Below are 25,686 nucleotides of genomic sequence, written 5' to 3'. Positions count from 1 at the left end.
AGTTAATGCTAAAATTTTATACAGACACACATTATGGAAACAGACCCCATATAGTCAACTCAACCCATTTCGTGTATTAATCTTTAAAGCAATCTGAAAGGCTAATGTTTCTGTAAGAACAAAGGAAAATAAAAACTCCCACGTCTATCTGCATTAAATTTTATCTTCAGCACAGAATCACACCATTTACACAGGACTGGCCTTTCACCCCACAACAGATAAATTTGCACTTGCCTGAACAAAATTTCATTCCCCCCACAATCAAATAGCTACCAGCATGTTTTGTGAACACTATAAATCAGCCCATGTTGATTCATGAAATGAAAAATATCAAGGGAAATAAATAATCCTTTACTCCCTGCCATTCCCAGGAATAAGAAGCTGCAGACATACTGAGGAAAGAAAAGAAATAATAAAAGGTTTCCCTTAGCAGGCATCTGGATGGGAGTGGAGCCTCCGCATAATCCATGTGTGCCAGGAGTTATGTAACTGAGGACTCAGGGTCTGATTGCTAGGTAGAAAACAGAGTTCTGGTTTTATGTTCTTAATTATTCATTATCATTAGCAACTGTGGGAAGAGCTGACCACCTCTTGTTCTTTCCATTTATGGATTAATGTTCAGTTAGAGAGGCCCTGGATCTGGCTGGCCAAGGAGCCAGAGAGCAGGCCTCTTCTTGGCCTGCAGCACCACTCAGCCCTGAGTAGGAGACCAGCTTCTGCACACCCAGGTCCCCAGCACACCTGGTCCCAATATAGCTTCCAGTATTCTAACTACTGCACAGTAAGTTCTTGCCCAAACCTTCTTCTGACCAAGTTGATGATGCATTTCCAAGCTTTCCAGGCCACATTCTAAATAATTACAGAACACCAAACCTAGACAGTTCCAAGGAGCAGAAGGCAGAGGCAGGCTGAACAGAGCCAAAAGTATGAGAGCCAATGGGATTTGGACATAGGAACAGACGTACAAGCTGTGCCCTGGAGCTGATCAGAGGACATAATGGGATGGGCAGAGGACAAGGGTAGCCACACAGAAGCCAAGCCAGTTACTCAACCCAAAACTCCGTCTCTCCCCTCAGTCATAGTTTCTGCAGATGCCAGACAAAACTGCTAGTCTGAGAAGGCTTCCACCAAACAAAACACAATCCTTACATGGGGTATACATAGATACCTGACAGTCTTCACATGGGGTGTCCATAGACACTTGGCCATCCTTCACGGGGTGTACATGAAGCCTGACAGTCCTTACATGGGATGTGCATGGATGTTTGGCCATCCTTACATTAGCCACTTTTCAATGGTGCATACCTATTTTTTCACTAGCCCACCCATTTCCTCTCTAGCTGCATCCCTTCATTCACAAAGTACTTAACATAAATGATATGAATATAAAATAATATGTAATAAAATATCATTAAGCCCTCCAAATGCTCCAAAAATATAAGACAGAAGAAAAGAAAGTTCACTTGTTTGCATTCTAATGTATCTCAAGGACCTGGGAGAGTACCTAGCACATAGTAGGTATAAAAACAATCCTCATTAAATGAATGAACAAGGCTTGAGACATGAAAGCAGTTGCTATCTGAGGATACAGCAATCCTAAATATCACCTCTAATTGTTTCATTTTGTAACTAAGGAACCGGACTGTGAAGCTGTCAAAAACTCCCTCGAAGGTCACAGTACAGCTGTAGAGGTGTTAGTGGGTTTAACTGGGTCCACAACTCCTAACTGCTAAACAGAATGCTCCTCCTTCAATCCATATTCAGACCCTTGTACTGTCAATGCCCTGTAATTAAGAGCAATGAAATTAGAAAGGAGGAATTTATAGATCTCCAAAGAATTTTATTATAAAAATGATTAGAGGCAGGACTACAAGGAATATCAAGGAATTGAAAACAAATGTGAAGGATGGGAGAAACCACCTGAGTTTGGGTCAACGAAATGAAAGTCTTGTACTCTCAGTTTTGCAATGCTGCTGCTTAGAATTCCTGAGATTCCCTCCAATACTCTGCTTTGAAATTGTTCAGTAAGCTACATCAGATATTACTCAACTAACTCTCTCACAGTCTAGCCTTCCCTGCTGGCTCCCTGGAGACTAACACATACCCAACCTTCAAAAATTCTCCCTTGGCATTAAAAGTGTATATATTTTGAAAGGCAATAAATAGAGGTTTGTGCCATCTTTGCAGTAGCTTTTTGGAATCTTCTGCAAAGATTTAAGAATCAAAAAGCTGCTTGGTAACCATCTGCAGGGTAAAGAACAAGTAACAAATAAGCAGTCCCCAAGACATTTCTGATGACTAGGAGAAGGGAAACTCTTAGCAATAGTGATACTGCTTAAAAATAACAATTGCAACACTTGCATTTGCACCATACACTCTGGGCACTGTTGGAAAGGGGAGAGGATCAGAGGAGAAAAATCAACAAGACCCTTGCCCCTTTGGCACTACAGTGATAGAAAAGTGGTGCTAGAATCAGAGACACCATAAAGACATGATCACAATTGTCATTCAACATTAATGCTCATACAGAAGCTAGAGAGGCAGTATGGTGGTGACCCACAGGGTTCTCTGACTCACAGAAGCCATCCTGGCAAAGAAGGTGAATCAAAACTGCTGTGCATGGGAATGCCACATGCCAAGGGAATTCTAGGCTTGTGATGCTATCTGGCAGTCAGGGACAGAGCATGGCAGACTCTGGGACACTGACAAGGGCCTATGAGCAGTGAGAAGGCAAACATCATGCATAGCAGATCACCATCATTAGATCATCCTCAGAAAAACAATCCTTTATGTTTGTACAACAGTACAAACAGCTAAAATGAAGCAAGGGTAATCAGTACATGAGGATTAGTAGATAGCTTAGCATTTAGGAATGACAACAGAAAGTCGTGTCCACAAGTCCAAGGAATGGATGACAGATGCATTAATTCTAAATGGGACAAACACAACCCAAATCTAAGTATGTGAGCAAAAGAATCTGGATCTTCCTGTATAAATCATAGGATATACAAAGTAATAACATATAAGTAATAAGGTGTGTGTGTGTGTGTGTGTGTGTGTGTGTGTGTGTGTGTGTGTGTGTGTGTGTGTTTCCAGTAGGGCTGTGGGGCTCCTCTGGTAAGGTTTATACACTTTGGTTCCCTGAGGCACCTAGCAACCTGCCACACAATATCAAGAACTGACTGGCAAAGGTAACAGACAAGTAACAAAGAATGGCAGATGTGGGTTATAGAGATAGTTCACAATTAATTCCATCATGTGTCACACAGAGAAAATCAAATCCCAGCACTCTAGTAAGAAGTCGGGGAGTGTTGGGAAGTACGCTCTGAACGTCACATCACTTGTATTATAAAATGTTCTGTCTCACAGATAAGGGGCAATTTCCCTCAGCTTTCTGTGTCAAGAACACTGTCTTCCCTGAAAGAATTTTTATCTTGCAGGCACTATAGATAGTATTCATGAAATGTTTCCCTCTTCCCTTTACTATGGGGAGCTGAAAGGCAAATATATGTCTCTCTGTAGCAACACAGAGAAATGTGTCTCTTTGTTGCAAACTTGTAATAGCTTCATTATTTAACTATTCTTATTTCCTCTTTATCTCCTGCTTCTCATTTCATCCAGACATATCTATATCAATAGATGTCACTGCCTCATAGCATTAATATATAAAACTGTGTATAAAGAAATCTGTAAATAATATTTAAGCATACTATGCCTTTGAGTCCCACAATTTACTCCGTAGTACAGTCTTCGGTGGTTATTTTACAAACCAAGGCAGTTAATCCACAATTAAGCTGACTTCCAATCAGAATACAGGAGGAGACTCCCTGTGGCTCCTAGAAAGCATCCAGAGAATACCATGATCAAACAGGTTCAGAGGTCTGTTTCCCACTGCTCAGCTCCCTCGGCCCTTCACAACAGCTGCTCACTGCCTGTGTTCCACCAGGCCTACTTCCCCAGCTCTCCGCAATCTATTTCCTCCTTTGACTTTCCATTGTCATGGCTGTAATTCAAGCTCTCACCCTTTCTCTCCTCAGCTACTGTGGATACCCCTGACCAATATCCATCTCCCAGCTCTGCTCCATATGATCTGTCTTTCAGTCCACAAATGCAGCTTTGTTCCAAAATGAATCCATCCATGCACTTACACAATAAATTTCTACTAAGAATCTACTAAAGGTTAGGCATGTGTGAAGACTTAGTGACAAGGAAATAAAGAAACCTGATCTCTTCTCTTAAATGTTTTGTGAATAGTGCAAAAGCAAAACAATAAACAACACAGCACAGTTTGACAGGCAAGCACTAAGAATTCCCAGGGTGCTTCTGGGTGTGCTGAACAGCAGGTGTGCTGCATACTCATGAGCTCCCAGGCCCACAGTGCAGCTACAGGCAAGATGGAGGGAGGGTGGTGTCCATGTCACTAATGCCTAGCTCTTTCCTTAAAGACTCCAAGCAAATTGCATCCATAGTCAAACTCACTACTCCCCTCAACCAGTGTGTGACTCCCAGCCCACCCACCCAGTCTCTGAACCTCAACACCTAAGCCTATTTTCTTCAATGTATTTTAATGTCACAACTACTACTTATGAATTAAGTATGGCTCCTACCTCCAGATGTTGGAGCTTTGTAGAAGTAAAATGCAAAATAGCCATCATATAGCTATAAGATATGGAAGTGCCACATGGTAGGAATGTCTACAAAATAATTACTTCACTGCAAATAAAAATATACATCTAGGGTCAAATACAGAATCCTGCACATATTTTAAAAGAAAAGCAGCATTTAAACTAATCCTTGTTGGGTAAGTCAGTTCTAAACAAGCAGAAGAAACAGTCAAGACCCTCACTGACTACTTCTATTTTCAAATCTCACTATGCCTTGTCCACAGAACAAACTAAAAAATGAAGCATATGTAAACATAGTAGATTCCAAAATAATACATTAACCATGTGAACATCATCCTTAAATACCTATCAGTCTTAAGAAGCATCTAGGATTTTATACCAGCCCAATGCTACTGAGACAAAAGCCCCTATAACTTCAGTTGCAGATTAGGATCCCCAATGAAACTGCAACTAGCCATTTCTCCACCAATTATAAAAAGCAAGCAATGTGCTCCAAATTTCCAATTCTTAGGACACTTCAAGAATCATCATACTGATGTATTTGAGAACTAAATACTAAGTAGAACATGTTTCCTAGAGACAGGAATAATTGAATTTTCATGAAACAGAATGCAATGTTTGTTCATTCTATGTAAACATATACAGATTGCAAACAAGGCTAGATTAATTCCTTCAAAGCACAGTAGATTTCTACAAACATAATGAAGCTGTCTAGGGTAATAAAGACTTGGAAGTCAACATTTGATGACTTTTTCATTTATTTCCATATACCTGAAGTGGTGAGATAAAAAGGAGACGAAAATATAAAACTTTTATATGTAAATTGATACGAACTCTTCCAGGAAATACACAAAAAGCTCAGAATCAAACAAACCACATAGGCATACAAAGAGGTGAGCAAGGGCCTCGGAAGCTTGAAGTTCTAACAGAATCTACAGTCAGATCAGAACACTATGTCATTACCAGAGAAGCCAAGCCTTTCCCAAATCTTTCCAGGAAGGAATATGAGAACAAAACAACAACATCGAAGACCTCAAACACCTTGCAGAGATGGAGACTGTAGATGTAGATGTTGCCAAAAGGTATGGAACTGCTCCCCATGGTGTCATGAATCACCCGTGTACTGCTGAAGAAAGTGGGTGCTACTAACAAGGAGTCCATTGCACAGAATCCTGCAGTACTCAGCCAACCAGCCACACAGCAGGCTAGATCAGTTTTAGTTTAATTGCACAATTAAAAAGTCCAGTAGTTAAAGAAATAGAGCTGCACACAGACATGTTCAGATCAGCTTTGGGCATATGTGTTATCTAGCTAGTACAGACTACCCATCCACCAGCAACTCTCCAACAGACAGACATACCCAAGAGAGCCTGTCCAAGGAGAGTCAGAATGATAGTCTGGAAGAGAGAGGAGCCAACTGAACAACATGTGTTTCACTCAGGGTACACCCTGGTTGTATGTAGCACACAGCCAGTGTGATTCAGTAAAACTCTATGGGAATTAAGTTTCATGCTGCTTTAGGAAGTTTGGGTGGGAATTGGTCTCCAATGACCCCATCTAAAACAATGCCTCAGAAAAACAAAAATGCTGTGCTCATTAGTACATTTGGGTGACTTATGAAACAGACTGAGGAAGAAGAGGTGTGGAACTTATGTGATTCTACACTGCTCAAAGGCACTCTGTGTTCATCATTCTTGGAAAAGTCACAACTGGAACTAAATTATCCTTCAATCTGTAATTCATCATCATGCTCAGACTGTTGTCTATTTACATTGTCTCCTATAAGACACTGCCACTTAGTCTCCCTGTCTGCCCATTGTCACTTTCACCCATTATATCATGTATATTTCTAGACTTTAAAACTTGGCCACCTACCCTGTGAATGGGTTGTTATACTCACACCATAGCAAGACCAGACTCGGAACATCAAACTCAGCTCATTGTCTCTCTACTTAAGTTCTCTCAATGGATGGCTACTACCAGTAGAATGAGATGTATTGGCTTTGTTTTGCATGCCAAGCCCTTCAAACACTAGAGAGATGACTCAGTGGTTAAGTGAGCACCTGCACAACAAGTCACAGCCACCTCTAACTCCATACTCAGATGATTCAATGGCCTCTTCTGACCTCCATGGGCACCATGATTGAATGCAGTGCACAGACATTCAAACATTTATGCAGGCAAAACACCAATCCATACACATACAATAAATAAAATTTTTCTTTACAAAACAAAAATGAAGAACTGACCCCGTTGACTTACTCACCATGTCTGTGGATATACCCTAGCAGGTTCCCCAGAACATGTGCAACTGCCTTTCCCTGCTTTACTCAACCTTGCTGCTCACCCATAGCTGGAAATACAACAAAACTGACTTTATACAACCTCTCCAGTAACCACTTTCTGTCTCAACTATTCCTACGGAACCATGGACACTGTGGCTTCCTCATCATTCTCACTCCCAGACTGTCTATATCTCAAAGGCAGATACTTTCCCTGTGCTGTACCCAGCACCTAGCACAGAGCCTGGCACACAGATGATCACTAGAAAGCTAGATGAATACAAGATAACAGAGAAGGGGTCCAGACAGAAGTTTTGGACATGCATGACAGACTTTGAGAGCTTTTCCTTAATGCCTTTTAAAGCCCAAATGTTGTACTTGTACAGGTACCACATTCAACCTGCTAAATAGGTTTTCTAAATTGCCTGTGTTGATATCAAACACTTGTTACCCTAAGGGCACACATATAGGTAAAATTTTAAGAGTATCTCATAGTCCATCACTCCTTTCCCATAATGAATTTCTATCTTCCCCTTAGTTTACTGTCAACCTCAGTAGCCAATGCAAAGCACATTCTTTAACTCTCCATCTTAAGGTGTCTCCCATGAAAGGGTTTTGGCTTTTTATTTGGAGCAGATTGTAGGAGGGAGATATGTGACAGGCTCCCTGGGATAGTAGATTTGGGAACAGCCCAGTACTCACATTTCACTTAGGGTTACCTTTTCATAACTCAGATGTCTTAGAGTCAAGTAAAACAGTGCTTTCAACTCATCAATTCCCACATTGAGAGCTAATAAACAACACTCTGTGCTTGCATATGTGTAGAAACACCTAATAATATCCAAATCATAAAATGCCAATTAAAAAGTCATAATTTTAAAACATAGCAAAAATCATGCCTGATGACAATACTTCACATCCCTCTCCACCACAAGCATAACATGCCATTTCAGGATATCGTTGCTTCTAGCCTAAATTGCAGAAATGAATCTTGAAAAAAAAGACACAAGAAAAGATCTTAGTAGATGGTGTTTACACTCACAGTATCATAAATAATTCTTAAACCACTAAAATTGCCTTTTTACAGGGGAGAAAATAAAATTTAGCCACTGGAAGCAGATCGCACCTGCCTGCAGAATGGCCAAGATCCTATAAAGCAAGGACTACATAAATACTTTACATACAATTCAATTATATGAGCATTCTAGTTCTTCTATTTTGTTTTATCTCTGAGGATTTCTTTAAAGGGGAAAAAGAAACCTCCTTAACCAACCATATATAACAAACTGGTCTGATCTGCAATTTTCCACATGATAATACAGAACAAAATGTGAGGCCCAGATGACATTTAAAAATGCTGGGTTATTTAGAAGACCACATAGAAAGGGAGAATTTAAAGGAACTCTAGGTACACTGTCTTAGGCTACTCATTTTTCAGTGAAGAAACTTAGACTCACATGACTTGCCCAAGACCTGCAGCCCAGAGAGCAGGCCCCTGTCCTGAAACCAAGGCCTTTGTGCTCTCACTAACCATCTTTATTAGCCAGGATCACACAGAGAAGCTAAGGGCACACTGGAATACCAGGTCCCTTTCCTTCCCACCATTCTGCTTCTGTGAGCATAGAAAAAGAAGAAGAAGAAAACCAAAGACCCTATCAATTACCATGAAGGTAAGAGGCTCCTCTCATGGATCCTGCCATTCATTCTGGGTTTGTGTACAGGCAATAACGATGAGATAAGCACTGACCTAGAAACTCAGAATATCACAGTAAACAAAAACAAAAACTGAACCTGTGCCCTCAGAAAGCAACTATTGTAGTGATTTCTGAGTCTTCTACCTGTGACTGATTAAATTCAAATGTCTGATCTTTAACTTGAAGAGGATTATATCAGAAACACTGTGCTATCCAATGTTCTATCACTATCACTAAAGACTTAATGTACTCAAATAGGACAGAAGAAAGATTGATTTTGGCGGCTTGAAGTCATGTTTGGTAGGCGCTGTGGCCTCTTGGGCCTGTGGTGAGGCAGTATGTCCTGGTGGGGGACACTTGGCAAAGGACTAAGCCCAACATCCTCTTCAAGGGCATGCCCACAGTGACCAGAAACATCCCCTAGAGTCCATCTCTTCAAAGTTCCACCATCTCCTAATTGTACCCTGATCCTAGTATACTGGTCTCTGAGAAATACATATCCCAAACCTAGCACAATCTCCATATTAGTAGCATGTAAAAACACCTGAGGGGGCAACTCTCCAGATAAACTGCACTGCTAACTGTGTGGTGCACATCCCAAAAGTACACCTCATACCGAGACACTATTTAAGTGGCTGCTGGATAGTAAGAAGGAAATAGAAAACCCCACACTCTTCAGCCATCTTTCCCACTAAACTAAAGAAAATGAGGTAGAAATGCCTGGAGGAAAAAATGAGTGAGGTCTCCTGAACTTTCCGTGACCTTGGTCAGCTGAAATGAACACACAATACAACCACCAAGTACATTTCGTCACTCCGTAATGACATTAGACAACAAATCAGTATAAACTCTCAGGGCATGTAACAACCAGCAGGCATCTCTGGGGCAGGGCTTTAGGGTTGGCAGTTGGACTAAAAAAACTCTATGAGCCTTTCACTGTTATAAAACCAGCCAACTGCACAGGGAATGTTCCCTTATTACAGCAGTATTAAAACACTAGCCTGTCTTTCTATCATATCTGCTAATATCCCCTTGGCCAAGCAGTCAAGAGGGTGAGCATGAAATCAGTAGGACAGAGAAATATGCTCCTCCCACAGCATAAAATGCTTCAAAACCACAGGGCAACATGAAAAAAGAAGGAGTAGATGGTTGAATGAAATTACAGATTAGAACAATCTAAACTGGCCAAATATACAGACTTCTTATTTGGTACTTTCCAGTCTACTTCATCAGTTTGATAACATGGATGGGAAGTGAATAGGGAACTGAGAGGCAATGATGTGGTACAGTCATCAAATATACACAACTGTAAGTGATGAAAATAAGAGTCCTAGATGGGTCTTCTCTCCATTTCCCCAGCATACAGTGTGCAGAAACTCATCTGTCAACACTGGGCATGCAGTACACAGCAGAAATGCTGCAAAACGCTCCCAGGTGCCAGCACATGCCCCACTCCGAAGCCAGAGTTGGAGCCTTCACTTTTACACTAGCAAGAGAAACACTGGAGGGTGACAGGATTAGAAGCAGGATTAGGGAGAACTAAAAACTCTAGTAGGAAACAAATCCAATTCCCTGCAAAAGGCATAATGGAAACCTCAGGCAAGCTTGAAGCTACATTTCCAAATTGAGCAAGAGCACCCTAAAACATACCTTCCCAGCCAGGAGAAACTGTCACAGAGAGTGGAACCAAATCTGACAAAATACTATGAGACAGAGGAGGATGCCAAAGAGAATTAAATATTTAGAATCCCAGTGTTGAGAATATGGATGACATGACAATAACATGAGAGACATAAAGCTACCAGGGCTAAGCATGAGAAGCAGAGGGGTGATCTACATGGCGCTTATCAACTTCCACCCACTCATATTTCCTGTAGGAGGGATTTTTAACATTCTTTTTATTTATTTATTTATTTATTTTTAAGTTTAAATTTAGATTAGAAACAAGGTTGCTTCACAAGTCAGTTCCAGGTCCCTCTCCGTTTCCCTCCCATCCTCCTGTGCCCTCCCCCCAACGCCCCCCCCAAATATCCCCTCATTTCCCCAGGGAGGGTGAGGCCCTCCATGGGGGTGTCCATAGTCTGTCATTTCAACCAAAGCAAGGCCTAGACCCTCCCCCAAGAGTTCAGAGTGAGTGTGCATCTCACATTGTTGGATGGGAGTCCAAAGTCCATGTGTATACCTGGGATAAATACTGATCTACTGCCCAAGGCTCAATAGATTACCTAGGCCTCCTCACTGACACCCCCATTCAGGGGGTCTAGATCAGTCCCATGCTGGATTCCCAGGAATCAGCCTGGGATTCAATAGTTAACCCTTGTCAGGTCAGCTATTTCTGGGGGTTAAACCAGCCCATTCTTAATCCCTTTGGTCATCAGTCCTCCCTCTCTGTTACTGGCTTTCTTGAGTTCAGCTCAGTGTTTAGTCATGGGAGTCTGCCTCTTCTTCCATCAGCCACTGAATGAAGGTTCTGTTGTAGAAGGGATTTTTAAAGAATGATAGAGATATAAAGAAAATAACAGCTACTCAAGGGAGAACCATATGTAGTTCATATATGTGTGTGTATATATATATATATAATATTACTTTTATGAACTAGCAACTGAAAAGAGAGGACAGTCACAACCCTGTGAAATAATACATACAAATAACAAGTGAATAATATCTGATATAAATGTAAAAAGCCTGTCAATCAGTTTAGAAAAAAATGCGAAGACAAAGCCCAGTTGAAAATGAAGAGAAAAACTATAAATGTCAAACAAACACATAAGAATATGTTCAGCCATAATACGACCAGGTAACTGAGAACCACATTGAGCTATTTTTACACTCCCCAGAAAGATGAAGCAGAACAAGGCTAGGGGCTGAAGATGACAGTAAGCAACAAGGGCTGTTTCAAAAAGGGAGGAACACTATGTCATATTTGAACAGACCTGGTTCAACAGGCAGTCTGAAAATACACAAAAACAAATGACTGCACACAACACTGACATATACCTGTGGGCTTTGTGGAAGGGCAGCAAGAGGGCCAAGTCTCAGGGCAGGGAGGAGCTTCAGGGAGGTCAAAGAATGGGATGGGGTGGTGGCAGCCAGACGGAGCTCAGACAGTCTTACCTTACTCTGCCTCAGAAGCACACTAGCCTGAATCCCGAGTAACAATGCTGACAGACCAAATATGCAGCGGCACCAACACAACCACATGTTTCCATAGTACTCACATGCTCGCATCATGTAACTGTCCTTTCTCCTGTAGCATCTGCACTGTCTCACCTGCAGGTCACTTCAGTATACTGCTAGCCCAGATTAAAAACAAAAGCTCTGGGCATGTAAACAAAACAGCCAGTGGAGGACTCTGGGAAGCAAGCCAGCAGAAAATTATGAAGGATGGGCAAAACCTGGCAATATGATGCACAGCAAGCATTTCTTGGCTTTTTGTTTGTTTGTTTATTTGTTTGTAATTTGTGCTATTTTTGCCCTAAAGGTGATTCCCAACTGCAGAGCCACAGGTGTCACAGGCACTGCACATTTGGGAGAGATTTATGTCTGTATGAAGAGCTGAGGATTTACAGGAGTAGCACAGAGAATATCCTCACAGAGGGTCAGGAAGCAGATGCTCTAAGTCTACATGTGTAGAAAACTCTCATCCCAAGTATTAGTCAAAAGCCTGAGCAGCACATGCTCAAACCTGTCCAGCAAATGTCAAGCAGACTGACCTGGAATGTGAGCCTCCTTCCCAGGTTTCAGACTTAGAAAAGTACATAGATCCATACAAAGTACTCAGATCAGCACTGCAAAGACATTAAGACATGAATCACTGTACACAGAAACACACCCAAGGTTCTTTACCTATTGAAATCCCAACTGTCACTACAGGATTATAACTAGACAAGATTATACACAATTCCCCTTCATAGTGCCCTCATACAATACACAACAAGTGCAAAGAAGTAGAAAGGCATGATCCATTCCACACAGGTTTCCATCTCAAGATGCCCCAGGGGCTGAAATTATCAGGCAGCATCTTTAAGGTGACTGTTATAATTTTGCTCACAGAACAATTCATTTTTTAAGAATAAAATTCAGGCATTCTCAGCAGAAAATACAAACTGTGGAACACAAGCAAGTATCAATTACAGAGGAACAAAAATGTTATGGAAAAAAGTTATTTGATGACCAGCGCAGCAAAAGTGAGATAACAGAGGGCACAGGCAGTGGATATGAGGTTATCCAGGTGTTAACCAGATCTGAAGGACAGAAGAGAAAGAAAAGAGGAGGGGAAAGGAAAGAAAGGGATAGGGAAGGAGAGGGTGAGGAGAAAGGGGAGGGGAGGAGAGAATGGAGAGGAGAGGGCCCAGAAGTTAAGAGTTCATCCAGAGGACCCAGATTTGATCCCCAGCATCAACATATATCATGTCTTCAAACCATCTTTCACTCCAGGTCCAGGGAATCTGACGCCCTCTTCTGGCCTCTGCAGACACCAGGCATGCAACTGATGAACTAACAGCAAATACAAGCAAAACTCTCATACATATAAAAATAACAATAATTCATTTTTCAAACAAGGATCTCTGTGAAGGAATAAAGAGGAAAAAGGAGTAGTAAAGTAAATTCAAAGAAAGCTATCTAAAAATATGAAAATCACACTTCTGGAAATCAAGAATGCAAAAAAATAAAAATCTTGAAAATGACTTTAAAAATAACACAAAACACTGTAGAGATGGACAAACGATTATTAGGCATTTGAAATTATTACGTTTTTTAACGACATAGGCACAATACAACATTTTTTAAATTACTAACAGAAAGGAAAAAGCCACCAATCCATAAGTCTGTGTTCAATAAAAATATTCTTCATGATAAAGAAGGGAGGTGTGTGATGGGGGGTGTTCTTCTGTATGCTGTGAATATCTGTTTCTCTTGCTGGTTGGTGAATAAATGCTGATTGGCCAGTAGCCAGGCAGGAACAGGCAGGGCTACCAGACCAGGAATACAGGGAGACCTTCCAGGGAGATGCTGTGTAGCTGAAGAAGGAGTAACATTCCAGAGTTTTAAAGTAATCCCCAGCCTCATGGCAATACCTAGTATAATAGAAATGGGTTAATATGTAAGAGAGAGCTAGCCAATAAGAAACCTGAGCCATTAGCCAAAAAGTTTATAATTAATATAAGCTTCTGTGTGTTTATTTGGGATGAAATAGCTGTGGGAACAGGTGAGACAGAAATTCTGTCTTCAGATAGGCTCAGATAAAGCAATTCTAAGGAATTTACCACCAGCAGACACTGCCTGTATAAATGCCAAAGAAAAATTTCCACACCAAGGGAAAAGAGGTAGAAAGGATTAAATACACACTGAATTATGAGGTTTTCAATGTAAATGTAACAATAAAAAGGGTAATTAAGGAAGAGGGATATACAATATTTTAATATAAATAAGCTTCAAGAAAGAATTGTCACAGATAAAAACATAGATCTCACAAGGATAAAAGGAACAAGCCCTCTGCAAAACATACCAGATGTAGAAATATACGCACCTAATAACAGTGCCAAAAAAAAATAAGGAAAAATTGACAGTATTAAAGGACACGGTATAGAACTCCACAACCACAGCAGAAGACGTTTTTTCTCAGCACTAATGGAATACTAAGAAGAGGAAAAAAATCAACAGGCATTAAAAATGTGAACACTAGGCAATTATTTGGATGTTAATGACACTTAGAGAATAGTCTATCATGGATTTCTTCTCAAACACAGAATCATGTTTTACCCAAAGGTTTTTACACAGACAGTTATAGCAGCTTCATAATTAACTGCCTCAAACTGTGAGCAATCCAAAGATCCATCAAAAAACTGAATGGGTAAGCAGACTGAAGTGTATCTACACAATGGAATACTAATGAAATAAATGGCAATAACTAGTACAGCACTGACTGATACATTAACAAAGGGAAAACTTAAAATTGCTATATGCTAAGTGAAAGAAGCCATATAGTAAGAATACATAATGACCATAAGACAGCAATTACAGAACATAGTAGAAAAGGAAGGCTGAAATGGCAAAGCATAATGATACAGTTTTGGAGGTACCAGTTCATGGTTAGTTGGCTCAATATTTTAGACTAGGGGTATAGCAGCACACTATGATAAGAACATGTGGTAGAGTACACTATTCACATCATTGAGATCAGAAAAAGGAAGAAACCCAAATCCCCTTTAAGGGAATGCCCTCGGTGACCTAACTGCATTGCCAATACACCACACATCTAATAGCACCAACCTGGGGACCAATCCTTGGATACATAACTTCTAGGGATATTCTGAATACAAATTACGATGTTGTAAGTTTTAACAAGGAAAAGGTATGTTTTATTATTTTTGTAACCTCTTGTCTAATACCCTCTCTAGCATTTTTGGGGGGGCGGTGTTTCAAGACAGAGTTTCTCTGTATTGTTTTGGAGGCTGTCCTGGAACTTGCTCTGTAAACCAGGCTGGCCTCAAATTCACAGAGATCCACCTGCCTCTGCCTCCTGAGTGCTGGGCTTTAAGGTATGAGCCATCAACGCCCGGCTCTCTCTAGCATTTTTAAAAATGTTGTTAAACAGTATGTCTAGTGTACCTAACAAGCCAAGGCCATACTAAGGCTGATGCCCTTTAAAAGCTGATTAACTTAGACCACTAATACTAAATCATAGGGAGACCATAAAGATGAGCTATCAAAGAGGGACAAACAAGAAAAAGCTTCACATTAACACAGAGAAAGCAGGATAGGAAGACCAACTGGGAAGCAGCAGTGACGACAAGGATAACTCTTGGGAAACAGGAACCTAACTTATCATCAGATACATTTCCAACCTCTATATCATATGTTCCATCCTGAAACTTTCACTGTGCCTACTACTCATTTCTCTGTTACAAATACTTTCTACATGGTACCATTATCGTTTCTATATCTGTGTGTCACGGTAGTCTCAAAGGGACAATATTGACTCTATTCCCTATTTTCTTAGAAAGACTGCAAGAAATATTTTATATACAAACAGGCAAACAATAACTGTGCACTAGAAACTGATAATGAATGGATTTACAAAGGTTTCTCAAGAGTCCATTTTACAATTCAACAAGGAGGCAAGGAAATTGTAAGTTGAGTTCTCTACAGGAACACAACTGATAGAATGAACATGTATATTAAAAGGGGATCTATTAGAGTGGTTTTCAGTCTATGGTCTGGCTGGCCAGTTCAACAATCAGTATCTCCTGATGGAAAGGCCAAGAGCCTAGTACTTGTTCAGCCCATGAAGCTGTATGTCTCAGCTGGTCTTCAGACTATGTTGGAACCTAGAATAAGTAGGCTCAAATCCCAGTGAAGAAATAACTCAGCAGTGGGATAGATAATTTGCCAGTGAGAGTGAGGGCAATCAGGTAAAAATAGAAAGCTCCATTTTTCCATTTCCTTTTGTGTAGACTACCACCAGTAGATGTGGCCCAGATTTAGGGTAGGTCTTCTGGCCTCAAATAATCCATACTTAACGCAGGCCATTATGGTGATATATTGTTTGTAATTTAATAAAGATTGCCTGAAGTGTCAGAATGCAAAGCCATCAGAATGCAAAGCCAGCTACACTAGTTAGTTACAGAAGCTAGGCAGTGATAGCATCCACCTTTAATCCCAGGACTCAGGTTGGATCCCTGTGAACTCAAGGCCACCCAGGGCTACACGAGAGTGGATCAGTCTAAAAGATTACCAGAGCCCATGCCTTTGACCCCAGTTCTAAAGAGGTGTATAATAAAAGACAGGAGTCCGGAGTCTCAGGCTGACTTCTGAGATTTAGTCTCCAGCCATGTTGAGGAGAGGCAGCAGTCTGAGGCTTGGTGGAAAGCTCATGGAGACAGACTCATCCCTTTGGAGTGAAGTAGAGGTAAGAGCTAGTGGCTGGTTACTTTGCTTTCTGATCTTCAGCTCAAACCCTAATATCACTCTCTGAATTTTTATTTTTCATGTTACAGGCCATCCCACATTAAATGATCCAATCAAAGAAATCTCTCACAGGTGTACACAACTACTTAGGTTCTAGTTGATTCCAAATGTGATCGAGTTGACACACCCATCAGAGACATAGATTCAGAGTTTTATTTTCCACCACAGACCTTTCCCTCTGACTTGATCTATGTACAATCTTCTGAACCTCACAAGGGGTCAATAAATGATAAATTCCTTCCTGGCACAATCATATCCAGTCATCATCCCTTGGTGATGGCTTTAGATGTTTGCATCTCATACCCCATGCTAATAGATAGAAGCAGCCTGCGTCATCCCAGTAGGAATCTGTGTAGCATTGGAACATGACTCAATATTGTCCTCAAAGCATCAGGGGGTGTGAGGTGGTTAGCCAAATCATCATGAGAAGAGACAACATTCATATCACAATTACTAAGTCTAGGAGCCTGAAAGTCACAGCGAATATATAGAACACAAGCAAGAAAAGAAAGGGTAAGTGATTTGGGGGAGAAATGCTCTAAACATGAAAAATACATAGCAAGGCCAAACAGAGTGTGCATGTAAACTAACAAGTTCATTTCATGCTGTAAGAATATGCACTGTAGAGAGAGTGACCAGAGGACCACCAGTCACCACCACTATAAATGGCTGGTGGAGAAATGGGAGAGAAACAAAATCAAGCAAGAGAAGTTCAAGTGCTATGGAGAGAAGCAGAACTGGAAACATGACAGTGACAAGGAACAGCCTGATCTGAGAGGCCTGCACTGCCACCTGAGACCATGTGATATCTGGGCCTGTGCTGCCACTGAGGGCCATGTGTGGTTCTGTGGTCCTACCACAGATGAGGTCTATGTTGATGTCCCTGGTCCGTGTTACCACCATAGACCATGCAGATGCAAGTGGTCTAGACTGCCACATAAACCATGTTGATGTCTTCAGGGCATGCTGCTGAACTGGCCCTAGGAGAGCTGGCCCCACCCCTCGCTGGGCTCAACAAGCAGGAAAACTGATCTTGCCCCTCACCTGAGGGGCCCAGCTGACAAGCTCAGGCCTTCATCCAAGGTTTTGAGTTGGTCCACCCCAACATCTACCCCATCTATGCCCTGATCTGTGAAGGGGCTGCCCAACTACAGTCTGATCTCCATGATATTAGACACCAGCAAGTGGAGTTTCATGAGGGTACAGTATTGACAGTTTACCAGAAGACAGGCCATGAACCGGATGAACAACTTATTGCATGAACATTTGCAATTAAAGCAGATCAGGCAAACGGTATTACTGTGAGACATATGACAGCTCCCAAGGCCACAATGAAGAAAAAATATGTGCCAGAAATAGGAGGCTTTTCTTTGTGGGAAAAGCTAAAAGGGTGTAGCGTAGACATGGAAGAACTAGGAAATGAGTGGGATTGGGATGCATGATGTGAAATTCACAAAAGAATCAATAAAAACATGATTTCAAAAATATGCACTGTATCATAGGAGATGTATATGAGGTAACAGAGCCCTTCTTCTATGGTAACTAATTACAAAACAAGTGAAGATGTGTGTGCCTTGTAGGCTTCATTAGTTTCCATTCTTCATTTCATGTTAGGAAGAATGGGTTGTTCAAAATCAATTTTTTTTATTTTTTATTTTATTTTTCAGTTTAAATTTAGATAAGAAACAAGGTTGCTTCACAAGTCAGTTCCAGGTCCCTCTCCCTCTCCCTCCCCTCCTCCCGTGCCCTCCCCTCAACCCCCCCTCATTAACCCCTCATTTCCCCAGGGAGGGTGAGGCCCTCCATGGGGGTGTCCATAGTCTGTCATTTCATATAGGGCAGGGCCTAGACCCTTCCCCAAGAGTTCAGGGTGAGAGTGCACCTCACATTGTTGAATGGGAGTCCAAAGTCCGTGTACTGATGGGTACTGATCTGCTGCCCAAGGCTCAATAGATTACCTAGGCCTCCTCTTTGCAAAATCATGTACTTCATCATTTGGGTAGCATCACTTGGTTGCACTCTTAGTTTGGTTTCTATGGCTGTCATAATGACCACGACCACAACCAACTTGGAAAGGTTTATTTCACTTTATAGTTTCATAAAGAGAAGTCAGGACAGGAACTCAGGAGAAACCTGGAGACAGGAACTGAAGCAGAAAACATGGAGGAACATTGCCTACTGGCTTGTTCCTCTTGGCAGGGTCAGTTTGTTATACTATACAACTCAGGAACACCAGCCCCGAGATGGCCCTGCCACCAGTGAACTTGGCCCTCCCATATAAATCATTAACGAAGAAAATGCCCTGAGAGACTTGCCTACAGAATGATAAATGTATTTTCACAATTGAGGTTCCTCTTCCCCGATAACTAGCTCACGCTAAGTTGAAAAACTGTGACAGTGGTTAACTACAATCAGAATAACAGGTACATACCACAAACAGTAGCAAGCTAGCTATTTGATGAGGCTCTCCTTTATAAGACAAAATCAAAGTGGGGATTATGGCAAAATAGCCCTCAGAGTTTTGCTAGCATGTTTATATAGGAAACAGCATAAAACGCATATGTTCTGAAATAGCAGTGCATAATCAGGACTCAGATGGTCTCTGTTACTAATCATCACTGCTTCATCATTGGCGCCTTTGCTCTTTGGAGATCTAGGCACTTAATTAGTCTTCTATAATACCTACAACTGATATATACCATATTGTTTCTAGTTTTCTCTTAAGCTGGTGCACAATTGTAATCTCAGCACTCAGAGGACTGAGACAGGAGAAGCAGGAATTCAAAGTCAGTCTACACAGCAAGTCTAAGGATCATAGGGGAAACATGAGACATGATCTTAAAAACACCAAAACAAAACAGAAAATTCTTTCTTAGGAGAAAAATGACTGTGGAGGGATAGAGAGATCAGGAAGGGAAAGCAGAGAGCAAGAAAGGGAGAACACATAGAGGAATAGGCAAACAGCATGATGAAACTACAAGGATGCTGTTCACACAACCAGTCTCTTCAGGATGCAGATATTCAGAAAATAAAATCACTTGATTTCAGCAAATAATGTCTGTAGTTAGGACTGCCAGGCACATAGTTTAAAATTCCTATCTATAAAGTTCAAAAACATTCAAGTCTAAGAACACAGGACTTTGCCCTCCTAACTTCAAGTCCAAGCAGCAACTCTTACACAGACTTGCTTTCATAATATCAAATCTTCTTCCATTGCTTCAGTCTCCCCCTCTCTAAGACACTAAAGTTTCATAAAAACAACTTTGCAACAACTTGAACACATCCTATCATCATCACACATCACTAAGTTATCACTTCATTCTTATTTGTTTGTTACTTTGCCATTACTTTCAAGGATATCTGGCAAGGATCAACTTCCATAACAGCAGTGTCACTAGAGGCCATTAATGACTATTCTCAGCCAATTACTGTGAGAGAAAACATCACAAAACTCATAAATGAGAGATTCCAAGGAACAAGCCAATTAGACATGATTTATGTCTTAGCTTTGAACCTCTGAGGGAGAAAGCCTAGAACTCATTCAAATCTTTGGTTTAAAAACAAGGCAAACAGAAGGCCACAGGAACATCTGAAGTCCATCTCCACAGGCAACTTTAGTGTTACAACCCCTACAGTGTTCACATATCAGATATCAAGTATATCAGATAGTTACATTATAACTCATAAGAATAGCAAAATTATAGTTATGAAGTAGCAATGAGGATAATTTTATGATTGGGTGTCACAACATGAGGAAGTGTTCTAAAGGGCTGCAGCATTAGGAAGGTTGAGAACCACTGCTTTAGACTCGGGGTACTTAGCATTTTGTTCTCTACTGAAAACCACTGTGTCTACAGGCTTCCTTCCCTTCTTTCTTTCTTTGCCTCTCATATATATCATCTATTCAAAATGGACACAGAGATAAATACAGGTAAGGAAGTAAGGAGTTCTACTGAGTAGGACACAGACTCTCTCATAGAAGGCGGCTTTTGTAGCACATCTTATTATGGAATCCCTCTGTTGATAAATGGCTCTAACCATTAGCAAAATTGTAGATATCGCAGCATGAAAAATTAATCTCTAATGAATTGTTACTGAATACCAGACTTTTCATTAAACATCTTACACACATTACCTCAACTACTTTTGACAAAGATTCTTTAAAAATGGCATTGCTTTGTCCACTTCAAATACAAGAAAACCAAGAGTCACAGGACGTGAGTAAAAATGCCTCTTATATTCAGCTGTTGCAGATCAGCGCCTTAACAATCAGTCTGAGATTCTGAACACCCCATGGCCACTCAGGACTTTTATTCTCAAGCTCTATTTCCACCCTTCATTCCTAGGTCAGCTTTCTATACATTTGAAAGCTATCTATAAAGCGTTTGGCTCCATGTAGAGCTCTCCTGGAGAAAGAAAGACAGGGAGAATCTGGACAGATTCAGGGGCTCCCCTGGCTTCAGGTCATTCGTTGTGATCATCACTCATCAATCATGAGGTCATATATCTACATGGTACAACCTCGAGCTTTGTTTGCAATAACATTGCTGAGATGTGGTCACTGTGCTAAGATCTGTCAACTGCTTAAGTAGATTTCCAGGAATTGGAAGACTTTGGGCTACAACAAACAGATTGAAGATAGCAAGCCTTCATTCAGATCACACTCTGATGAGTGACCTTAGATTGAAAGACCCAAAAGTCCACCTGGAGAAAAACCAAACACCATCATTTCCTAAATAATCATCTTTCGAAGAGCCATGAGTACAACACTCATGAGCAGCAGACTGAGCAGCTCACTCACCCCTACCTTTTAATCCCCTTTCGCTCTTTCTCAACCATCCATTTCTTCATCACATAAGTACTCTATGGCCCTATTCTTGCAGAGGCAGATTAGAGGTTGGGGCTCCTGCCTCCTCCCATATAGCCTCTTAGGAATGAATTCTCTTTCTTTGTTCGAATTCATCATTTTAGTAATTTCCTATCAGGTGAAGCAGGTCTCAGTCAGTAACAGAATAAGAAGAAGGATCAGGCATTCAGTCTCTTACTCAAGAGTTCCAACACTCATGCCACCTTCTTTCTCCTGTCTCACCTCATCATGAACTAGTACCATGCCCTTAATCATAGTCTGTCCAAACATATTAGCCACAAAGAATGACTGATTCTTGTCTACTCTGAAGCAGAGGACTCTGCACCCAACCCAAGCCAAAAACTGCCTTTTAAGACCACAAGCAAATGCCCCTTTTCCAGGGCTAAAATGCAGAGGGCGGGGGACATTCTAGAGGACAATGAGCAGAGAAAGGTCCACAGTTCCTCTCTATTTGGTGCTTTGATGATCAGTCTCTCAACATTCACTAAAAAAAAAAAAATCAGAATAACAATATATATCTACAAACATATACATACTTATTTTGATGTGTTTGGGGCTGTTTCTGTTATCACAGGCTGATCTTGAACTCACTACATGGCTCAGGATGCCCTTCAACTTCTGATCCTTCTCCTCTACCTCCTGAGTACTGGGATGACAGCCCTACATCACCATATCCAGGTTTATTTAGTACTCGGGATCAAATCCAGGGTTTTATGAATGCTAGGCAAGTCTTGACCAACTAAGCTACAACCCCAGCCACTAAAAAAATTATTTTATAATTAAATTCATATAGTCAGATTCTTAAAATGAACAGTTCTCGCTGGGCGGTGGTGGCGCATGCCTTTAATCTCAGAACTCGGGAGGCAGAGGCAGGCAGATCTCTGTGAGTTCGAGGCCGGGCTGGACTGACAGCCTCCAAAACAATACAGAGAAACCCTGTTTCGTAAAACAAAACAAAACAAAACAAACAAAAAAAAAATAGACATTTCTCAAAACAAGTCTAAATGCTATCATTTTTATTAGGCAACAGCCCCACAGAAAAGAGTTGTGAAGAACTTTCTCAAGTTTGGTTAGAATTTAATTAGCTACGTGTGTTTCTAGGTTGTTTCACTTGATGGTAACACCTTTGCTGATGGTGGGGAGCAAGTAGATAGCATGGGCCTGTGTGGTTTTATTTTGTTCTGTAGTGTAGTTATCAAATCTCTCCTGAATTCTGGCTACTGAATGGAATGCAATAAGAACAAAAGAGGATTATATACTAGCTTTATTCTTGAATACCTGGGAAGACAAACTACACTCATGTGACACATATCTAAATGCCTTCAGGGCAGTTACAAAATCTTCCCCTACTCCTAAATGAGTACAGAATCCTACGATCCAAATCTAGCTGCCAAGAGCTAACAAGTAGGAATCTCCAAAGATAAGACACATTTGCAAAATGAGGAGTGACGAGCATAGCATCAGAGATGGGTCTCCTGGGCATTCTTGGAGGGGCTGGTGATGCTGCCCCTGGTGAGATAACTGTAGGTGATTATGAAAATGAGATCACATGAGAACAGAGAGGTCCTCAACAAAACCTGTAAATGCAGTGTGGGGTTCTTTCCTACCTGAATTGACAAGCTGCTGCTCCATCACTCCACAGCCAAGGACTTCAATCCATTCTCCACCAAACTTGATCTCCAGCTCAAAGGAAGGATGGGTAAAGGGAAAGTAGCAGTTCACCCACCGGACCTCCAACCCTGCAGAGAACCAGAGGAAAGGCACACTGAAGTCATAGGGTAGCTACCCTCACTTGGCACCAAATTTGTCTTTTACCTACCTACATCAATTACAACATTCTACACAAATCAAACAGCAAACAAGCTCAATTTTTTTGCAATATGCTGGGGCAAGATAATAAATACTAAAACTTATGAAAACCTGGGCAAGTCTTTTCAAAAACAAACAACAAAAAAAATCTTATGCCATTCCAGGACCCTCTAAAAACAAATAAGTCAGCTGTCGGTTCTCTGTAAATGCATAGCCTGGGAAAGCATTAGGCCTAGACCATGAAAAAGCAGGGGACACTGGTGGTTTCTGTGAGTGATAGTGGCACATATGAGTAAAGAAACTATACTTCCACTAGACTGCCCTCCAAATGTATATATCAATGTTGAAATAACAATTCTGGGTGTCCTAAGTTCAACTGCAAAGACCTAGGGTGGTATGCAGAGCAAACAGAGTGAATCACTTCACTGCTGCACAGGCTCCTTTCTGGGTGTGTGCTGAAATTGTTGACTTGAAATCCATCATGCCTGATGCAAGCTACTCTCACTAAGCCCAGAGCTGTTGTGGGATTTTTGTATGCTGTGAAGATATATTGCTATGATTGGTGTAATAGAAAGATGAACATCCAATAGCTAGGCAGGAAAGACAGATGGGACTTCCGAGCAGAAAGAGAACACTTGGAGAAAGAACAAGGTTGCCAGCCAAACACAGAAGAAGCAGGATGGACAGTATATATAGAAATATACATGGCAGAATGTAGATTAATATAAATGGGATAATTAAGTTATAAGAGCTAGTTGAAACAAGCCTAAGCTAAGGCCAAACTTTCATAATTAATAATAAGTCTCCATGTGATTATTTGTGAGCTGGTGGTACAAAGAAAAATCCTCATAGACAGAGCTCATATAACACACCAATTCAGAGCAGCACTCCTTACAGAATGACTTCCAATCCCAAGATCTTTCTCTAGCATAATATGGTCCTAATCTAAAGGCAAGGAGACTCAATGTACATGCTTACACCTTCTTCAAATTATATGATCAAAAAATGCCCTTCCAACTGGCCCAGTTGATGTACTTCTATTAGCTCCATATTCCTGCTGCTGGAAATCTAAAGAACTTAATGTGGAATGCAGTCTGTTCTCTGGCTAATATATGCAATGCATCAACAAACTCTTGACTTAGAGATCCCCGCCCAGTTCCAGAATTCTGTTTTCACAAACTACAATGTTTAGCTGAGAAAAAGGAGACCAAATTTCACTCTCCCTGAAGGGTATGCTGATAGTTTTATAAATTATTAACAACTAACAAGTTAATAAAACAAAGTCTTCAAATGTAAGCAAAACATTTAAAAATATCAAACGTTTTTCTACATTAAATGGCAAATAGATTTTAATATCAACAAACAAAAAGCAATACCTACTAAATGTCAGAATTGATCTTCAATAATCAATCAGAAATATGGTACTTTTGAGCAATGGTATCATTATTTAGCAAAGAAAAAGATTAATGGACTCAAAACAATGATGCCTGAGAAGAGTGGAGGTGACCTGAAAGTAGAGACCATATGGGAAGTCCCCTAGTGGCTTGACAACTCTATAAGGAACATAGAAGAAACACAACTCACATGAGTTCCTGTCCCTCCCTGGGATGGTCCCTCTCTTCCTCTGTCTGGCAATTCCACAGAAACTAACCCACTGTGAACCTAAGGCACTCTAATTTTTTGCTCAAGACCATCTAACTTTAAACCCCATAGAAAGCAAGACACATAATAAATGGAAGTGCAAGCAATTGCTTTCATCTTCTGAGCACTCACTATGTCCCTCCAGTCCTGTTTCACAGAGAAGGAAAAACCAAAGAGAGAGAGTCTACCTTACCCAAAGTCACACAGCTAGTGCAGGCAACTAAATCAAACCTAGGTCTGCTCTACTCTAAATCCCTGACTTTGACAATTTAAGCATAATTCTCTGACCATCAATCCAAACTCAACATAGAAGCACAGCTGTGACAGCATAAGATTGTCAAGCCAGCACTTCGGAGGGACAGGCAGAGGCAGAGGCAGGAGAAATTACCAATAAGTTTGAGGACAGCATGGTCGACACAGCAAGTTTCAGACTAAGGCTACACAGTGAAACACTGTTTTAAAATAATAAAATCATACAGAAGCAAAGTCATAAGACCTGGTGGCTTTTTTGTGAAAGTGTAGTTTTCAGTTGTTCTGTTCAACATGAAATTTGTTTTTCTAGTAAATTGCTGTGTGTGCTGCTGACTAATTTTTGTTAATAATGATAATTTATTTCCCCTTCTGGTGTATACATGGTATAACAGAAAAACATTCTATTATACATGTAAAAAATACACAAACTGACAGATATTGGCAGATGTATACATACATGAATCTGTAACCACATTCAAGTTAAAGAAAGAGCCAGGAATACAGACACATATCTGTAATCTCAGCTACCTGAGATAGTAAAACAG

At 40.8% G+C, this 25,686-nt stretch overlaps 1 protein-coding gene across 5 annotated transcripts in view; it reads right to left on the bottom strand.

Moving 5' to 3' along the window:
• Fars2 (phenylalanyl-tRNA synthetase 2, mitochondrial) overlaps positions 1–25,686 on the bottom strand; it is a 402,667-nt gene that overhangs the window by 266,466 nt on the left and 110,515 nt on the right. For 4 of the 5 annotated variants that reach the window (XM_040755833.1, XM_040755835.1, XM_040755832.1 and 1 more), the window contains one exon: positions 23,047–23,178. In XM_040755833.1, coding sequence (XP_040611767.1) covers positions 23,047–23,178 — 132 coding nt within the window. Of the gene's footprint in view, positions 1–13,437; positions 13,680–23,046; positions 23,179–25,686 lie in introns of those variants that run through there. The other variant, XM_040755836.1, reaches the window with a different exon arrangement.

This window comes from Mesocricetus auratus, unplaced genomic scaffold (assembly GCF_017639785.1).
Source record: "Mesocricetus auratus isolate SY011 unplaced genomic scaffold, BCM_Maur_2.0 Super-Scaffold_100013, whole genome shotgun sequence".
In the NCBI taxonomy this organism is placed as follows: domain Eukaryota; kingdom Metazoa; phylum Chordata; class Mammalia; order Rodentia; family Cricetidae; genus Mesocricetus; species Mesocricetus auratus.
This window is presented reverse-complemented; position numbering and strand designations above follow the sequence as displayed.